Source organism: Emydura macquarii, unplaced genomic scaffold (genome assembly GCF_026122565.2).
Source record: "Emydura macquarii macquarii isolate MOO-44397 ecotype Brisbane River unplaced genomic scaffold, CSIRO-AGI_Emac_v2 contig_1348, whole genome shotgun sequence".
Lineage (NCBI taxonomy): Eukaryota > Metazoa > Chordata > Testudines > Chelidae > Emydura > Emydura macquarii.
The window spans coordinates 4,471,640-4,489,124 of NW_027131485.1; the positions used below are offsets into that span (position 1 = coordinate 4,471,640).

The 17,485-nt window shown below is 39.9% G+C and overlaps 1 protein-coding gene and 1 non-coding gene across 5 annotated transcripts in view; both read right to left on the minus strand.

Moving 5' to 3' along the window:
- Nucleotides 1–17,485, minus strand: part of TRRAP (transformation/transcription domain associated protein) — a 303,743-nt gene that overhangs the window by 126,936 nt on the left and 159,322 nt on the right. For 3 of the 4 annotated variants that reach the window (XM_067550926.1, XM_067550924.1, XM_067550923.1), the window contains 13 exons: nucleotides 16,443–16,533; nucleotides 15,427–15,583; nucleotides 15,016–15,065; nucleotides 11,986–12,096; nucleotides 11,295–11,399; nucleotides 10,383–10,466; nucleotides 9,198–9,254; nucleotides 7,217–7,342; nucleotides 5,971–6,048; nucleotides 5,635–5,723; nucleotides 3,891–3,987; nucleotides 3,351–3,489; nucleotides 715–793 (listed from right to left, as the gene is read on the minus strand). In XM_067550926.1, the coding sequence (XP_067407027.1) occupies nucleotides 715–793; nucleotides 3,351–3,489; nucleotides 3,891–3,987; nucleotides 5,635–5,723; nucleotides 5,971–6,048; nucleotides 7,217–7,342; nucleotides 9,198–9,254; nucleotides 10,383–10,466; nucleotides 11,295–11,399; nucleotides 11,986–12,096; nucleotides 15,016–15,065; nucleotides 15,427–15,526 (1,115 nt within the window). In that variant the 5' untranslated portion in view covers nucleotides 15,527–15,583; nucleotides 16,443–16,533. Of the gene's footprint in view, nucleotides 1–714; nucleotides 794–3,350; nucleotides 3,490–3,890; nucleotides 3,988–5,634; nucleotides 5,724–5,970; nucleotides 6,049–7,216; nucleotides 7,343–9,197; nucleotides 9,255–10,382; nucleotides 10,467–11,294; nucleotides 11,400–11,985; nucleotides 12,097–15,015; nucleotides 15,066–15,426; nucleotides 15,584–16,442; nucleotides 16,534–17,125; nucleotides 17,148–17,485 lie in introns of those variants that run through there. The other variant, XM_067550925.1, reaches the window with a different exon arrangement.
- Nucleotides 15,147–15,289, minus strand: LOC137155350 (small nucleolar RNA ZL1). Its single transcript, XR_010920437.1, has one exon. It is a non-coding gene; the product is annotated as a small nucleolar RNA ZL1 (small nucleolar RNA).

The window sequence follows — 17,485 nt, forward strand, 5'->3', positions numbered from 1 at the left end:
ATTTTTAAATCATTTTAAAAAACTGCTTTAAGAGCTTAAGTCACTGAAGAGACAGACATGCCCAGCTTCATAATTGAATTTAAAACATTTTAAAGTTGATTCCTCTTGCTTAGCTACCAAGCCTAAAATCCAGGTTTCTGTGATTGCCCAGTAAGAAGTCCTAAAAACACACAGATCTCTCAGCTAAGATCCTACTAGACACATATTCCATTTATTTTTACAATTATTTATTGAGAATTTTAAATTCACATGTTCAGCTAGTGATTTAAAATCTTAAACTCTGTACAGAAGCCAGGATGTGGAGCTTAGGCAGTTTGTCGCTCTTTATTGTTTCAGATTCTCTGCAGTTTCAGGAACCCAATACTGTACTGGTTTCACTGAGTTCTTGTAAGTACATATTCTGCAGAAAGTTGTAGAAAAGATCCCCCTTCACTCATCACGAAGTTTCCATCTTGCCATTAGAGCATTTGTAAAGCCCTGATTTAAACAGCATTAGGCCAGCAAGTCAAGAAACAGTAAGACAATTCTCACCAAAACCTCTCATTTTGCTTTTAACTCATCCATTTATGCTTAGATACCGCACAGTGTTAAATACAATTATGCACACGCAATACTTAAGTATAAAAGAGTGAATTATTTAAAACTTTGTACATTCAGTAAACCACTAAACCCACCACTGACAAGCATTCAGATACTACAGGTTTAATCTCATACCTCAGGGTCTCTCGAGCAGTGTATCCAGAGCCAATTAGTATAGATTCATCAAATAGCTTGTCCATGCATGGAATAAATTCTATAATACAAAAAACAAAAACCCACTACATGTATCGCCAGGAAGGTAAGTAAACAAAACAAAAACCAATTAAACACTGCATCAAGTAAGTAACGTACTTAACCGCAGCCAGACTACAGTGAATTTATTATGCAAGTCATTTTTCAAGCACACAAAAGGCAGTATCATTATAATAGAAAGCCTATTTACTTAACTTATGAACTTTGCACTATTTGTGCCTTAAAATAGTACACTTAGCATGTGCTCAAAGCCATAAAACTGATATAATAAAGAACAATTCCAGTTCTATATAACAAAAATACATAAAATAGCAGTAAGTGTGACGGGTGAATCCCCAAAACATAGTTTCATAATAAAGGAGTAAGAGATGCTATCAACTGATATTAAAGCCAAAAGCGCTTACTAAGCTTTCCTAAAACCTATTATATTTCCACCGTTTTAATTATTAATTTTAAAACCCAAACATTGCCGCAATAGTTGCCTAAAGTGAAACTAACTCTAAACAAAACTATACATGAAAGTGAAAAGGACTTTTAATTTTCATAGTTCGAACAGAGAAATGCAAAAACTAAGAACAGTACAATGGTAAGTAAAGTGGGAACTGAAATCTTATGCTTCTAAAATGTTAGTAACACAAGAAATGACTTTGCTTTTAACAGACACCTTTTAAAACAAACACCACACAGGAAGGTGAGGATAGGCAACTTTTTTTTTGTCTAGAGTCTGTCATGCAAAATATATATCTCAAAACACAAGAAGGTATCAGATGGGTCATGATGAACACTGGAGCATTTAGGCATAAGGCTAATAACAAACAAATTAAGAGATATAGACATAGGAAAAATGGTCTTTAAGGAGAGCATCTAAGAGCTTGGACAGTTGACTAGATTCTCTATCTGGACTGCAGATGATGGAAATTTTAGAGAAGACTTGTTCATCCACAGTATCCAGATTATGTGAGTGGATAGAGAGAAGTTGACTACTAGACAAGCAGAGGGAGCAGAGAGTGAAGTAGAAAAAAAAATGAAAGGCAATCTCCATTAGGTGGGAATGAATGAAAAATATTTAAAACTAAGAGCAATTTTGCATGGATTCTCGAAATGAACAGGGAGCCAGTAGAGTTTGTTTGGTGATCTGCTTGCAAGTGAACAGAGGCGGATGAGGAGGAAATGCATTGCTGCTAGAGAACTCAGATTTAAGATGGGCCCAGAAAAGGAAGAAAGCAATATTAGCAAATTTATAGTTTTCCCACATCATAAGGTCTTTTCTCACAATAGTAGATAGTTAATTGATTGTAGAGCTGAAGCCATGAATAAAATTTCAAACTGAAATTAGCATACACAGGGAATTCCCCAAAAGTTGTAAAAGACAGATGTGAGGAAAGGAGAGTTCAGTTCAAGACTGCTTACACGGTAAGAGTGGAGAAAATTGAAGATCTGAGTCAAGGAAGGGGATACAGAAGGAATTGTGCTTGATGGTGGCCCACTTGCTCAAGAGATGAACTTGTCAAGACATTTAGCTGAGCAAGTACAGAAACCACAAGTCTTATTAGTCAAGACAGAGAAGTTCTGATCAGCAGACATTAAAATATCCAGTATGGAAGCCCCATATTTAACATGACTCTTTGAGGTTGGGTGTCACTGCCCTAATTTGTTTTAATAGTTAATGAAATTTGAAACTCTGAGAAGCAGGCTGCTCAGAAACTTGATAATACTGCCAAATGTAAAGACTGAAGAACAAATCTATCAAAGAACCTGCATTAGTTCAGACTGAAAAAGATCTTCACCTGCTAGAGACAAGAACTGAGCCCGATTAGCCAAGCAATACCACTTTTTGGGTGGATGACTAGTCCCACTGATGTTGATGGATTACTCATGTGCTTTATTTTAAGCATGCACATCAATGTTTGCAAAATAAGGGTCTAAGTCAGTGGTCCCCAAACTTTTGGGGTCACAACCACCCCTATCTGGTCCGCGCACAGAAGCCACATTTGGGAGCCAGGGCCCAAGGCCAAGGTGGAGGCCAGAGCTGCAACAGCGGGGCACGGGCTTAGGCCATGGCCAGGAGTGGGACACGGGGCCTGGGCCAGGGCCGCAGCCAGCAGCAAGGCTGGGAGCCGAGGCTGGGGCTGGAGCTGAAGATGGGGCAGAGCGAGGCTGGGCCCTGCCGCACTCCCAAACTGTTCCTCTGCACCCTCCATGGGAGCGCGCCCCCCAGTCTGGGGACCTCTGGTCTAAGTGCATTTCACTGTATAGTAGCAACTAGATAGAGCACAGATTTAAAAAAAGAGAGAGAGAAAAAGACTTGCCAGGGCTGCTTGCTCAGTTCTCCATCCCACTCTAAGACACAGGACAAACTTTCTTGCTTTGGGACAAAAGGAAGATGCTAAGGAAAAAGCTTCATTCACAATTTTCCCAACAACTCCTACTCAAAGAACTCAAAAATCCAATACAACCCAAATTAAGCAGATGATTTAAAAAAAAAAACCCAAAGCATCTCGAGAATGGATTTGAGACATTTACAGTTTTTATCCATGTTAAAAAAAAAAAATACATACGGCTCCTCAAGTCTGTGGTAAGAATGTGCTTGGCAGCTATTAGAAGCTCCTTTCGGAGATGTGCAGTTTCCGCTGGACAATTGGACAGTAATTGCAACATTCCTTTTACCATTTGCTGAGAATACTTAGCTACCAAATCCTGTAAAGTAAATGTGTTCAAGTTATATTTGCAATGCACATCATTTTAAACAATTGTTTTGTTTTCAATTTTCTGTATTTGTAGTTATCTATAGTCACATGACAGAAATTCACTAATTTTTCTTCTAAAATTCTCCTATAAACATAAATGAAGTTCAGTAGACAAATGTTCTGTACATACTTTCTTTAGCTGGGAGGTTTGTCTGAAGAGGCTCATTTGTATATATTTTTTAACCTTCCTCTAACAGAACAAACCAGTAACTCCAAATTTACTACACAAGTCTCCCTCCCTCCCTAACCCCAGATACATGATGTCACTCCTCCTCCTCCTCCTCTGGCTACTTCCCTGTAACAAGAACTCACATTACTTATAATAGTGACAAAAGCTTCAGCACAACCTACCTGGTATATTCTTATAATGTAAGCCAAGAATGATAATGTTTTAATCTGGGCAGCAATAAAGTCAGCATACAGCTCCTTATTGTAAAGTTTATGTTGCCTGAAATTGAATTGAACAAGTGTTATCTTTATTTGGTTCTTCCTCTTTTTGAAATGAGTTTAGAGCTCATAAATGGTGCGAGAAAGGGCTTCAGTTTGCTGTATAGTCAATTTACACAAAGTAGAATATATTTGGGCACTCAGACCTTCCCTTTTTTGCCCTGCAGGGACCTAAACCCAGTTGGGGAGGACCCACCATTCTGGCTCCTTGCCCATTCAATTCTTAGCCTCTCAGGCTGCAAGCAAAAAGATGTTAAATAATCAGGGCCCTGCATACACTGTGGCTCACTGGAAATTCTGTAATAAATGATAAGCATTTCAAGATTGTAACTTATTAAAGTGAACAACTGACATTGTAAAAGCCCTCTCAACAGGAGCGCTTTCTAACACACTTCAGACCACCATGCAGTTTCTGGCTTTCTACAGAATTCCAAGTTGGTATGCGGATACAGAATACATAGCTCCATACCTCCTCCTCCTCCTGCAGGGGCATCTCCACTTTCCCTCAGATTAAGTAATGTTCTCTCCCTACCTTTGTGCCTCTCAAGCAATCCCTCACTTTTAAGGAATTGGGAAGATAGGGATAGACGGCCTCTTCCTGCTACCCCTTACAGAACCACTGGCTGCTTATCAGGAACTCTCTCTCTCTCTGAAGCAGACAGACAAAGCAGTGACCAATAAGGAGAATCTCAATGCTTTGCCTAGACAGGAGGCTCTCTCAGAGCCAGGTAGAGCAAGAATACAAGTTCTATAGCAGGATGGAGATTCCATGAGTGTGGTATCCTTGTAAATATGGGCCCTGCAAACTCTGCCCACTGCAACAGTGATTTGTGTGATGTTGTCAGATGCCCACTTAAAAATGAACTGAGACAACTAGCCATCAGATGACAATTTGGGTCACTACTGACCTGAGACAGATTCAGGCCAGTGACCTGGAATGGAAATATTCCAAGACCCTAATTAATTTCCTGAGACAGGATAAGGTTATTATAAAACAAACAAACAGTCTTAAGTCAAAAGTAACCAAGAAGTATTATGGTTGCAAGCAAACAAGGGCAAATAGAGGTGCTTCAAGATAAACTTATCTTTTAAAATTTTGGGTAATTTTTAAATGGCAAACTTAGTTATAAGTAAACTACTGTATGAACATAAGAGCAGCCATACTGGGTCAGACCAACGGTGCAGTTAGCCCAGGTTCCTGTCTCCCGACAGTGGCTGGTCCAGATGCTTCAGAGGGAATGAACAGAACAGGACAATTTATCAAGTGATCCATCCCCTATCATTCAGTCCCAGCTTCTGCCAGTCAGAGGCTTAGGAATGCACGGGGTTACATCCCTGGCCATCTTGGCCAATAAATATTGATGGACCTATCTTTCATGAACTTATCTAATTCTTTTTTGACCAAGTTATACTTGTAGCCTTTTCAACAGCCTCTGGCAATGAGTTCCAAAGGTTGATCGTACAGTGTGTGAAAATGTACTTTCTTATGTTCGTTTTAAACTTGCTGCCTATTCATTTATTTTGGTGACCCCTGGTTCTTTATGTTATTTCTAAACAGGAAAAAAGCTACAGAGCATAAAAGTCATACTTGGATCTATTACCAATATCACCCAGATTCAACTAAAATTGTTTGTTAAGATAGTCTTACCTGGCTTGCAAGGATACCTGTATTATAATAGTGTTCATGATCAAGGGCACAAATTCAGCCACCACATTATGAATGTTCAGTTTGTAGAGCTAAAAAGAATTAAACAGCTTTTAAAAAAAAATTAAAATACCCACATTTTTCATATTTGTGCTCAGAAAACTGTTTGAAAGCACACCAGAAAAAAAAACAAAAATCTGAATGAAATCATCATCATATTGGCTTTTGTCACAAGAAAAAGATCTTACATCAATTTTAACTAACGTCCCAGATGAAACAGTACACAGGTTATCTGAACAAGCAATACAAAAATATTCACATGCGAGATACTGTACTAACCTGATACATCAGAACAACAATAATGGGCAACTCAGCCAACACTTTCAAGGACAGAGACCCTCTGGGAATTATAGAATGCTAAAAGAGAAAAAATATTTTATATTCTCATATACTCCTTCTTAAAGGAAAAATGCTAAAAAACCTGATAATTAGTCCCTTGATAAAAACTTGTAAATTATTTATCATTCCTTTAATTAATAAAACTTTCAAGGCAAACAATATTTAATATTAAAGAGCATGATATTATATGGAAGTTTATTCTTTGGCTAAATACAAATTCTAGACAGATATTTCTTGATCTGTAACTATATTTAAATTTTAAATGCAGCTTCGTTAAGTACAACTCCAACAACAAGAGGAGTGTGGGTCCACAAAGATTTTTAACAGAATATTTTTCAAATATACCTGCTATGTTTATGTTCTATGTTTTAAATTACCCAGACATTACAGATAGTGCCATCTGCGAACTGTCCTGTTAAGGGGGTTGGGGCTCAACAGCACCTGGGCCAGGCTTAGCCAATTTCCCAGGCGGAGGGAATGAATACAACGGTCGTGTGACAGAGCATGGGACTAAGAACCAGGCCTGTGGGGAAACATAAGAACAGCTTGTGATCATTCAGCGAGAGCAGACTCTGAAGGAACCACTCCATCAGAGAATAGGGAACACAACCTGGAAAGGACCAGTGAGGTGGCCTGGGCTGAGTAACTCTCCAGAATTCCAAGGTGGAAGGCCTGGAAAAGAAGCCTGCTGGGAGCAAGAGCCAGCTAGGTAGGCTGGGTGAAAGGTGTATGCTGTTTTGAACTTCATGGTAATAAATCACACTCCCACAAGGGAAGAGCTTTTGAGGAAAACCAACGAACAGTGTGAAGTATGATTGACTGGGGAGGAAGGAAAAACTGAGGGTAGCAGCAGGGCTCGAAGCCAAACCAGGTAAGCCCTACTAGAGAGACTATATGAGCAAATAGGCTTTTTTTCCTCCATAATGTGAGGTCACAACTTACTAAGGGCCTCATTCAACAGGAGTTTTTCTGTTAATTTCATTGGGAGTTGGAGGGAGTCCTAAATTATGCAATGGGCCCAATGTAAAAGATATATCTTCTTCTGGTCCTAAATCTATAGCTGATAAGTTTAAAGGGGTGGGCATGCCTTTTAACTGTTCAGTTGTTTTCAGTAAGATTTTATTTTTAACATATGGACAATTTTACAGGTACTCAATGTCTGAGGACACCGAGTCAAAATACTCACTGTTCTTGTTTCACTGTCATCCCGTTCAGGATTTACTTTCACCACAATCGTTGTAATCATACCGACCATTTCTGGAGAAGGAACAGTGTTCTCTGGGATCACCTGAGGATTCTCAAAGTAGCGATTCTACAGACACACAAAGAACAGAAGTTTTAAAGAAGAGAAATACTACTGCTAAATTCTTTAGAAAAGAGCTTACTTCTCTTCCGGGAGTTCTTCAGGGAGTGCTTATGTGCACCTGGATCCCATTGTAGCTGCAAGCCCTCTATCTTTGAGTCAGCAGCGTCCACTGGGATTGAACATTTGCTGGGTACACCTTTGCATTCCTCAAAGAATATAAAATGTGGAATAGCCCCACTAAATTCTTTCACTAATACCATATATCCAGGTAAGGACTCCATGAGTGAGAAGGGTAAATCATGAGATCCATGTGGACAAAAGCATCTTTAAGAATTCCAGTTACTGTGAGGGAAGCAACCTCTTCCTTCTTCATGCATTTGTCCATATAGATCCCAGTGCAAGTGATTAACTGGTAGTTACCTCTCAAGGAGGTGGGTGACAGTAATCCTACCTAAAAAGGACTGTAGGACAGCCCTGCCAAACTGGGCATCTGATCTCAAAACTGCCACAATGGAGCAACGATTGGTAAATATATGAACGTAACTCCAAGTAGCTGCCTTATAAATCTCAGAAATAAGAGTCTCCCCTGAAAAAAGCAACAGAAGGTGACTAAGGCCTACTAAAGCATACCTACCTTGAGAAGAAAGAGGTTTGCTTAATGAATAAGAATCTAAATGCAGTCTGTAACCCACTTAAGAGCCTTCCAGAGAAAACAACATGTATTGTAGACTTATCACCAAAAGCCACAAAAAGCCTGGATGATTTAAGAAATGGCTTTGTTCAGAAAACAAAGCGACGTAGCCCTAAGAATATCTACAGGTATAGCTACACTAAAAACTTAAGTGGACATATATTAGGTTGCCTTACAACCACCACAGCAATTACTGCGATGACGCATGTCCACACTACCCTCCTTGGGTCGGTGATGCGCGTCCTCATCAGGAGCGCTGCCATCGACCTAAGAGGAGCAGTACGGGGAGCTGAGAGCCCAGCTCCCTGCCAGGAGCCCAGCTGCCCCAAAAGCTCCTGCCCAGCTGTTCCGGGGCTTCCTGCCTCCCCATTCCCCACCAGGAGAGGGGTCAATTCTTGCCCCAGCTCTAGCTGCCTGGCTTTCTTGTCAATTTCATGGCTTTATGGATGCTGCTCTCTTCCTATGCTAGAGTAAAGGTTGACTTACAACACAATGAAAAACGACAAAAACCAATCTCTATTTGATGATGGCAAATGTCAAGCGTGTGTGACTAAAAACAAGTTCACACCTCCTGTTACTAGCAAATTGCTTATTACACTAGGAAGTCCTGAACATAAGACTAAACTACAGACTACTATTTCAATCAATAGTGATTAAAATGAGAATATTAGTAGTATGCTACAAGTTCAACTCAAATTATTAAGGAGTTAAGAAGGGGCTCAAATTAGATCTTGGAGACAGTGTGTGCTTATAAATGCATGCCTCTAAACATTAGATATTGTGCCATGCAAGGAGGCAGATAGAGCAGCTGATTTTTCAAAATATACTTGTGTATTTGAGTCCAGAATCAGACCACAAGTCAAAAAAAATTAAGACCCCATGACTAACAGTGATTTCACTTGCTAACATTAGTTAGTGTGTTCAAAAATGGAGGTTAATCAGAATGTAAGAACCCAGTACAAATCTGCTAATTTTTCCCTTTTTAAAAGTAACATTTGTTATATAGTTATATTTTTATTTTCTTTAAAAAGCATTAGTTACATGTCACTAACGTCAAAAAAGTCACTTTAATACAATTTATAATTAGCACAAATGAAAACAAGAAGTTCTGTACTGCTTTCAGACATGGACTACAGACACTGATCTCAGATCACAGGAAAGAAGACTTACCACTACTTTTGGAAGCTCCTTGTAAATCTGCTTCACAAAGTCCAAAAAATGATGAATCTAGGAAGGAAAGAATGTCAGGTTTACTGGAGAGGGTGAGGGGAGAAGGAGGAATCAAATTTCATTACTTTAGGATCCTTGTATCATGTTACAAAAAAGTACTCTAAGAATCTTTTGTTAAATTACTGTCAGTACATTAATTTCACTTAAGTATGGGGGCGAATCCTCACACACATTTAAAATGGATCATGGAGATACTTTTGGAGAGTTTCTTTTGGTTACCAAGCCAGTTTACTGTCAACCTTAACTTGAATAGCAGTAGAAAGACCCTCACAATAATTATTCAAACACAGACACATCATAACTGCACTATTCCACAACCTTTAAATCCTCTCAATGGGTGAATGGGGGAAGAAGAGATACTGCAATTATGGTTTTCTAGTACTTGTAAGGTACTCTGTTAGCAGGATTATGAATACAGTATAAGAATTTACATAGATTGCAGACTTTCTACTTGCTCCCTTTTGGTTTTCTTCCCCAATCTCACACCAAAATACTCCCAATTTTTCTTCTCCTTCCATAGGTTCCCTTTTTTTTGGTGGTCCACCTCCATATCCTGAGTTTTTGGTTCTCCACCTTCCCCACGCATCCAGAATCTTTTGGCCCCTCCCATCCCATGTTTAATCCCTATCTGTGCCATTTTAGTCCACCCTCTTTCATTTGAGATGTTTTGGGCTGCCATCTCCCTTTGATGTATTTATCCTCCATCTGCCTTTTCCCCAGAGTCATGCTGGTACCACTGTTTCTGCATACAGACTTCTGGCAGGAATAATATCATTAGAATGAAACTGACTAAAAGTTAGTCAGTTGCATACACAGACTATATTTGGTTACAATAGCAGATTGTTACTCCACCACAATAAATCTAGTCAGATGGCTCGTAAGGATCAAGAGCAAAACTGATTACGCTCTCAATAGTTATACTCTAGAGCAACAACAATGGCACAATCCTCATCTAAAGCATTAAGTCTGAGGATAATTTTTAAAATGCAGGATGGCCACAACATATTAACTACTCCAAAACACTGAGTGCAGTACAGAATTTTCATCAATTAAACATGCCAGAAATGGACCAATTCAGAGCACGTAGAGTAACTTTTCTACATTACATAATAAAATACGACTTACTTCTTGGGTGATTGGTGGTCGGAACTGTTTGTGTAGTTCAATAATTATTCTTAAACAAATAAGTACATTTTCTTCATTCTCGGTCTGGAAAATAGTTGTTTAATTAGCCCATTGTTATATTCTTAAACAACTTCATTAAAAATATATTTTATGTGTCTCTAATTCAATCTCAGCAACCTAGAAAATTTCTGCCTAATATAAACTGCCACAAGGAAAATACATCTCATTGTTCACAGGTTGCTTGTTAGAGCCCAGTCTTGCAATCTCTGTGTACAGCTACCCTATTAAAATTTCCGTGGAAATATTGAGTCTCTATCCTTGGCATGATTAGGCCTCAATCCTGCAACCTGCTATACACAGGCAGACCCATTGATTAACCACAGTCAACAGGATTCCACACAAGCACAGTGATCCTTCCACACAGAGCAGGTTACACTGGGCCTCGATTATCAATAATTTAAATCCTATGCAAGCAAGAATCTGAAGGAAGGACTAAAAATGGGCCACTGGTCCTCTCATCTTTACTTACGTAATAAACTAGTCTAGAAAAATGTTCTTTCATGACATGTTACCTTGAGTAGGCTACTAAGAACAGGATTTTACTGAGACGCCAGAACTAACAAACATTTCAAGAGTCTACATAAGGGAAAAATAGAACGGAGAGACGCTGTATATATCAAAACAACATCATACAGTGAAGACTAATCAATGGCCCTTCCCCTCCTGCCCCAGCAGCACAAATAATGCAAACAACAATGGAACAAGCCCAACCAAAATGACTCTAAAGATTATATATTCCCAAGCATCAGTGTAGTCAGAATTGTACCCTAATATTTTTCGGGAGGGGAAGAAAAAAGAATCTTTCTTGAAATCTGAAGCATATTTTTAACCAAGTGAAATAAATAAAAATACCTCTAGAAATCTAAACATCACAGACAAGACATTTTTGGTATGGGGACGAAGATGTTCATTTGTTGGTATTCTATGAATTATTTCAAGAACTAGCTTTCGCAATTGCTGGGGGAAAAAAACCAAACAAAGACATCTATTAGAACTTAAATAATCAAAACTTTGTAAAGGCAAGCCTTAGTCACTAAAATACAATATTACTTGTTCAATTCAATATTCCTTTAATGTGTTAATTCACTAACATGACAAAAAGACATTTTTTCTTCAAATAGGTTAAACGCCAACATAAGTATGTATACTTCCTTCTGATGTTCAAATATGTGGCCATAAAGGATTGTACAAACTTCAGCTGCAATTTAAATCAGAATATTTTCTCATTCTTTTAACTATTTGACAATAAAGCTTCAACTTTCACCTTTAACTCTGAAATGCCAACTTAAGTCAGTTGTGATCATCTCTTAGTAACAGAGCCAACTGTAACATGTAAAATAAAGTTGGCTATCATTTAAAAGTAATGTACAAGTATTTTACTGAGAGAACCACAGGCTTTTTCAATTCTGCCTCTTTGTATATATAACCTATAGACAAAAATAAATTTGCTCATTCAGCTCTTCTAAGGTAATCACACACATTTATTTCTGAATTGTTAACTTCAAACTGCACAAAAAGATAACTGTTTCTCTGTACAGGGTACCTGTGCTGGTTTCTCCTGCAGAAACTGCACCTCTCCATCCTGCAGAAAGGTGAGAAATCGAGGGATGATGTGTTCCAGGAATGTAGAATACTGAGGGGATGATGTTACATTCTAATTATTAAAAGAAAAAAAATACTTTCTTTGAGCAGAGGAATATTCTCATTTCAAATGTTTTAACCAAGTTACTTCTAATACACATGCCACAGATTACCAAAATATAGAAGTTATATGCTGCTAGCCACTAGAAAAAAAAACACATTTTTTTTAAATCTTAAAAACATTAGCAATCAACCACCTTCTGACAGAACAGGGAGTTAAAACTGACATTAAAATGAATAAAATTGAAGGTTATCACCCAACTCACATCTAGACAAACTTCTCAAATACTGTAAATGTTGCCATTTCAAATGAACGGGCTGATGGAAATTCCTGGATGCAATTAATTTACTTGTTCTGTGACATTCAAGCCTTTTCACCCACAACTAAGAGCAGATTACATTTATTTCTGCAGATGTATGTATGTATATTCATATATTCTAACTATAAAAGTTAGAATTAAATATTTCTACTTTTTATTCTGAAGAAGAATCTCATGCTGCTGTTTTGTTTGCTATAAAGTTGGGAACAGTAAAGCTGCCTCCATTTGTAAGTGCTGCACTTAATTCAGAAGCCTAGTTTAGCCATCCTAATCCTTACTTGGAAACTCTCAGTTACAGTCAACAAAACAATATTAGGTAAACTTCTGAAGTACACCAGAATGTCTCTGTAACACAAATATTTAAGTTAGGCATAAATAAGAATGCAGTATTTTAATATTCTATAGTTAAATATTTCAACTGTTTATTCACATTCCTCCTTGACATACACACACTAATAGAACAAGTTATACAGCCAGTCCATTTTAATCTAGAGGCTCTTAAATTTTATTATTTGGTTTGTGGTAGAGCTTAGGGAACCCAGTAAAAGACCAGAAGGATCCCACTATTCTAGGCATTATGCAAACACAACAAAAACAGTCTCTTCCCCAAAGAGCTTACAATGCAAGCGTAAGACAGCCAGTAGATACAACAGGAGGACCACAGAGAAACATTTTAAAACTTGTTAAAATTAAAAGGGATACTTATCAGCTGAGACTCGGAAGCAGAAACAGGAACTGCAGGCCTGTCCCTGCTTCATTTCAGAACCAAAAAAGAAGCTGCCCATCTGATACCTCCTCTTCTCCCCAGTTGTATGGTCTCTCCCTTTTTGACCAAATTCTCCCTTCTGATGATGTTTCTGACTCTCAGCCCTATGGAAGAACTGGGAGAGTGAGGGCTGTCCCTCCTCCTCCCAAGCACTCTGAAGGGGTAATGGACAAGAAAACACCCTTCAACACCACTGACAGCCACTAAATCCATGGAGCTCGCTAGCCCCACTAACCAGTGCAAGAAGCCAAAGCTACCACACATTCATTAGTCCCACTCCTGCTTTGTGAAGAATTTTTCCTGTATCTTCCTTAAGCAGCAGAAAAGTGAAATTAACAGGACTCTCGTCAGTTTCAGAATTGGTCTTCAGATCCTTGTAAGGCAAAACTCTCAAAAATCTAGTCAATATCAGACTCCCACTACTGTACAAAAGATCTGAATAGCAGCAGGGGCAAACACTATAGCAACTCGAGAGAGACAAGCCCAAAACCAAAGGATGGGAAGGTACGCAAAACTCTCTTTGTTCTCTCCCCACTTTTGCAGCACTCAGAAAAACAACAAATTTGAGGAGAAGGAAAAGATTTCTCTCTCTTTTCCCTTCCTGCAGCAATTTTTGAAGATTGGCACTCCAAATTCATCCAATACATATGAAATACTGCCACAGATGTCAACAGAGTTGCATAGGCAAAACATATATGCCCTTATGTAAAGAAATATTTCCTGAATTTTCAATATTTGGCTTTTTTTGTATTTAACACTATCTTCTCTATCATGCAGCTATACTAGCTGGAGTTTTGTGCCCCTAGGTTAAGCAGAGTTAGATCAAGTCAGTAATTGGATGAGAAAAATCTCCATAATAACCCAGGTGCAACAGGAAGTGGTGCAGCAATTCATTCGATAGCCATGTCAGAGATGTGCATCCTGCAGGATGTATCTTTGGGTAAGACATAGAACAGTGGTCTTCAGCACTTGTCATTAAAAACATCTGGTGGCATTTTTCATTAGTGTGGATATTCTTGTCCCAGTGTTCTAAACTAAACTCTATTTGACTAATGTTCCTATGATTCAGTATTTCTAGATAAACGCCAACACATAAGAACAGGGTATTCCATTCATATATAAAGCAATACAATGGTGTCATTTCTTGAGTAAGAAATGCAAACCTAACGTCTAATATTTCTAAGTGGTACTTCTCATGCATTCCAGATGAACATACTATGTAGATAAACTAAACTATTTTTGCCTGCTCAGCTGAATAATGTGGTTCACTAAGAATTGCAAAGGGTCAGTCCTGTCGCCTTCACTTCATTAGTCCTCAAGGAAGGAATCCACACTAGACAACTCACCCTCACCTCTAAACTGTTGCATATCTCAATGCAAAAGCAAAAAAAACCATGCAGTCCATTACTTCAAGAGCACTAAATGTACACCTGAACTGAGAGAAAAAATTCCATAGACAAATTTATCAGGTTATGCAGTAAACAGTGGAATGGTTAACCAAAATGTATTTGAATTTTGTTTCTTTATTCAAAAGCTACTTACTAAACAAAGATTTTCTGTTAAAACCATTATTTGAGAAAGAAAAAAAAAAGCTGGAGGGATACAACCTGCAATTCTCCAATAACTGCTAATATGTTTCAAGTGAGATATGTAATGCACACTAAAAATGAAATAAGGATTTTCTTACTTAAACACGGAACCAATGAGTAATGGCTGTTAAATTCAAACATATGCTAATTATTAAGTAAGCTGTAAACAAAATAAGACCCAAAATTCAGATGGCTTACAGACCAAGAAGAGAAAACATTCCATTTAGTTCATTCAAGTAAATGAATTTTGTAATTACCTCAAAATTCTCACTGACTTCTTGCATCATTTTCAACTTTGTTTCATCAGCTGAAAAAATCACAAATTCAAGTGAAAAATTAAATATGTGAAAAAAGCCTGACAAATACTGTTAAACATTCACTGGTGAAAGAAGCAATCAGATCTTATCAGTTTAGCTATCATCGCCCGACTGCAAGGTACACATTTCTCACAATCACACAATTTCACACTCACACTTCACACACACTCATCTCGAAGGCTCAAGTAAGTAATGCTCATCACTTTGCTTCTTCAAACATCGAGGATCAAAGGAAATGCAAAGCAAACTCCATGCAAGTTTACCAACCAACTCAATACACAATATTACTGCACTCCTTGAAGCATATGAGTAAAGAAGAACATTTCCTTGAGAAATTAAAAATAAACTTACGTGTATTAACATCTGTTAGAGCAGCCACAAACTGGAGGTATTTCTTCATCAAAGTTGTTTGATCAACCACAGTGGGCCCTTGCGTCGAAACAAATGCCATTTTTCTTTTGGATCAGATTAGAGTTTATCAAAAAAAGAAAAAAAAAAATCAGCCAACCTACAAAAAAAAAAATAATAAAAAAAAATATTGTGTGATTACTTCCTAGCGGATATACCATCACCTAGATTTATTCCTATGACGTATTTTAAAGGGACACCATCAACTTAAGAATCCTATTTGCCACATTTATTTAGGCCTACAATTGCAATAGAACATCTAACTAACTGAAAAATCAGAACAAAAATGGTTACTTCATCTTTTACAGAATTGCCTAGTCAGTTTTCCCTCTTGCTTGTGTGGATCTTTCAGATGGTAACAGGGGAGTTTAACAGTTTAAAATATTAGGAAAACATATTGGTAAAGCCACAAAAACTGGCTAGGGAACTCAGAGGTGGGAGCACAACATAAAACTTCTTTTAACAGAATTTTAAACTTGACTAGATTTCAAGTTGTTGAGAGGTACTTAAAAGGTCATTATCAAGGTTTCAGGGTTCCTGAAGCAAGCTTCTCCACAAACACAGTCTGAGTTTCCAATATGTAATAAAACTTGAAAGCAGTAGAGTTTCAGTTGGTTTTAGTTTTCATTGTATGTCACAGAGCTTTACTGTTGACCTCATTTCACAATCCATGCTTGTTTTCTGTCACATCTGACATCTTAATTTGGTTTAGCTTTCAGATCTATCTGTGTATGTTTCAATAAAAACACACTGCACTTTTACAGCACCTTTCATCTTAATCTCTTCACAAACCTTGATTAAATATCACAAAACTCCTGCAAAGTAGGTAATTGCTCTACCCATTTTACAGATAAGGAAATCCAGGCACAGAGAGGTTCTGTGATTTGCTCAAAGGGGAAGGCAGCTCATGACAGCACTGGAAATACAGCCTAGAAGTTCCAGCTCCTCTCTACCCTTACCTTCTCTGTGGCTCTCTCCTGACTGAGGGGGGCACTTTCTCTTTGTTTGACCTCCATCTAAGCTGACTCCATTCCAGCCAGTGCTCTTGCCCTGTAATTATGTGAATCCTGTTACAAATGTAAACAACTTGCACAAAGGCAACACTGGACCCGGCTCCATCTACCAGCCCCTGTTTCCTCTCAAGTTAAGGCTCTTGACATCTGTGCTATCTCCCCTACCCTTCAGGAGAGGGGCCCTCCCTTTCTGACCACCACTGATCTACTTCAGGTCAGAGTCCTGACCCTCCACCCTCAGCCCACCAGGGCAGGGCCTCCACAGGCAGCTCCCCCCAACACACCACCAGGGCAAGGCAAGGCAGGGCAGGGCCTGCCCACCGCCAGGGCCGAGGCGGGCCTCCCCACGCCCCTACCGCCAGATCCACCCCACCAGGGCCGGGCAGGGTAGGGCCGCGCCTCCCCCAGACTCTACCCCACCCCTCGGGCCTAGTCTCCCGGCTCCCCTACCCGGGCCGGCACCCAGCGCCTCCCTTGAGTCTCGTCTATCCCCCGCCGCGGCCCGGCCCGGCCCGACCCGCCCCCGGCTCTTACCTCCCCCGCTCGGCCCCCAGCTCCCTCCTTTGTCGCCCCGCAGCCCGAGCCCGCCCGCCCCGCAGCCGGGCGCGGCGCATGGGCACCCGACCCACCCAACGCACGGCACGACGGAAGCTGCCGAAGTTCAGTTCCGGCCGCCGCCGCCTGCAACTGCTTCGCTCCCCGCCTCCGTCCTGCGCATCGCTGCCGGCCGGGCGAGGGGCGAAGACACCCACCCCGCCACCCGGCCCCAAGCAGGGGGCGCCCCGCCATGCAAAGCCCGCCCCGGTCAGACACGGGCGGGACTCCCCGCTGCGTCAGTGCCCCCGGCCCGGCGCTGAGTCCCGGCCTCTCGGCAGCAGCAGGCACAGCCGGGCCCCCGGTTCCAGCACCGCCCGGCCCAGACAGGTCCCTCTGGCCCGGCGCCTGTGCGCGGAGCACCCTCCTGCACCGAACGGAGGCGCCTCTCCCAG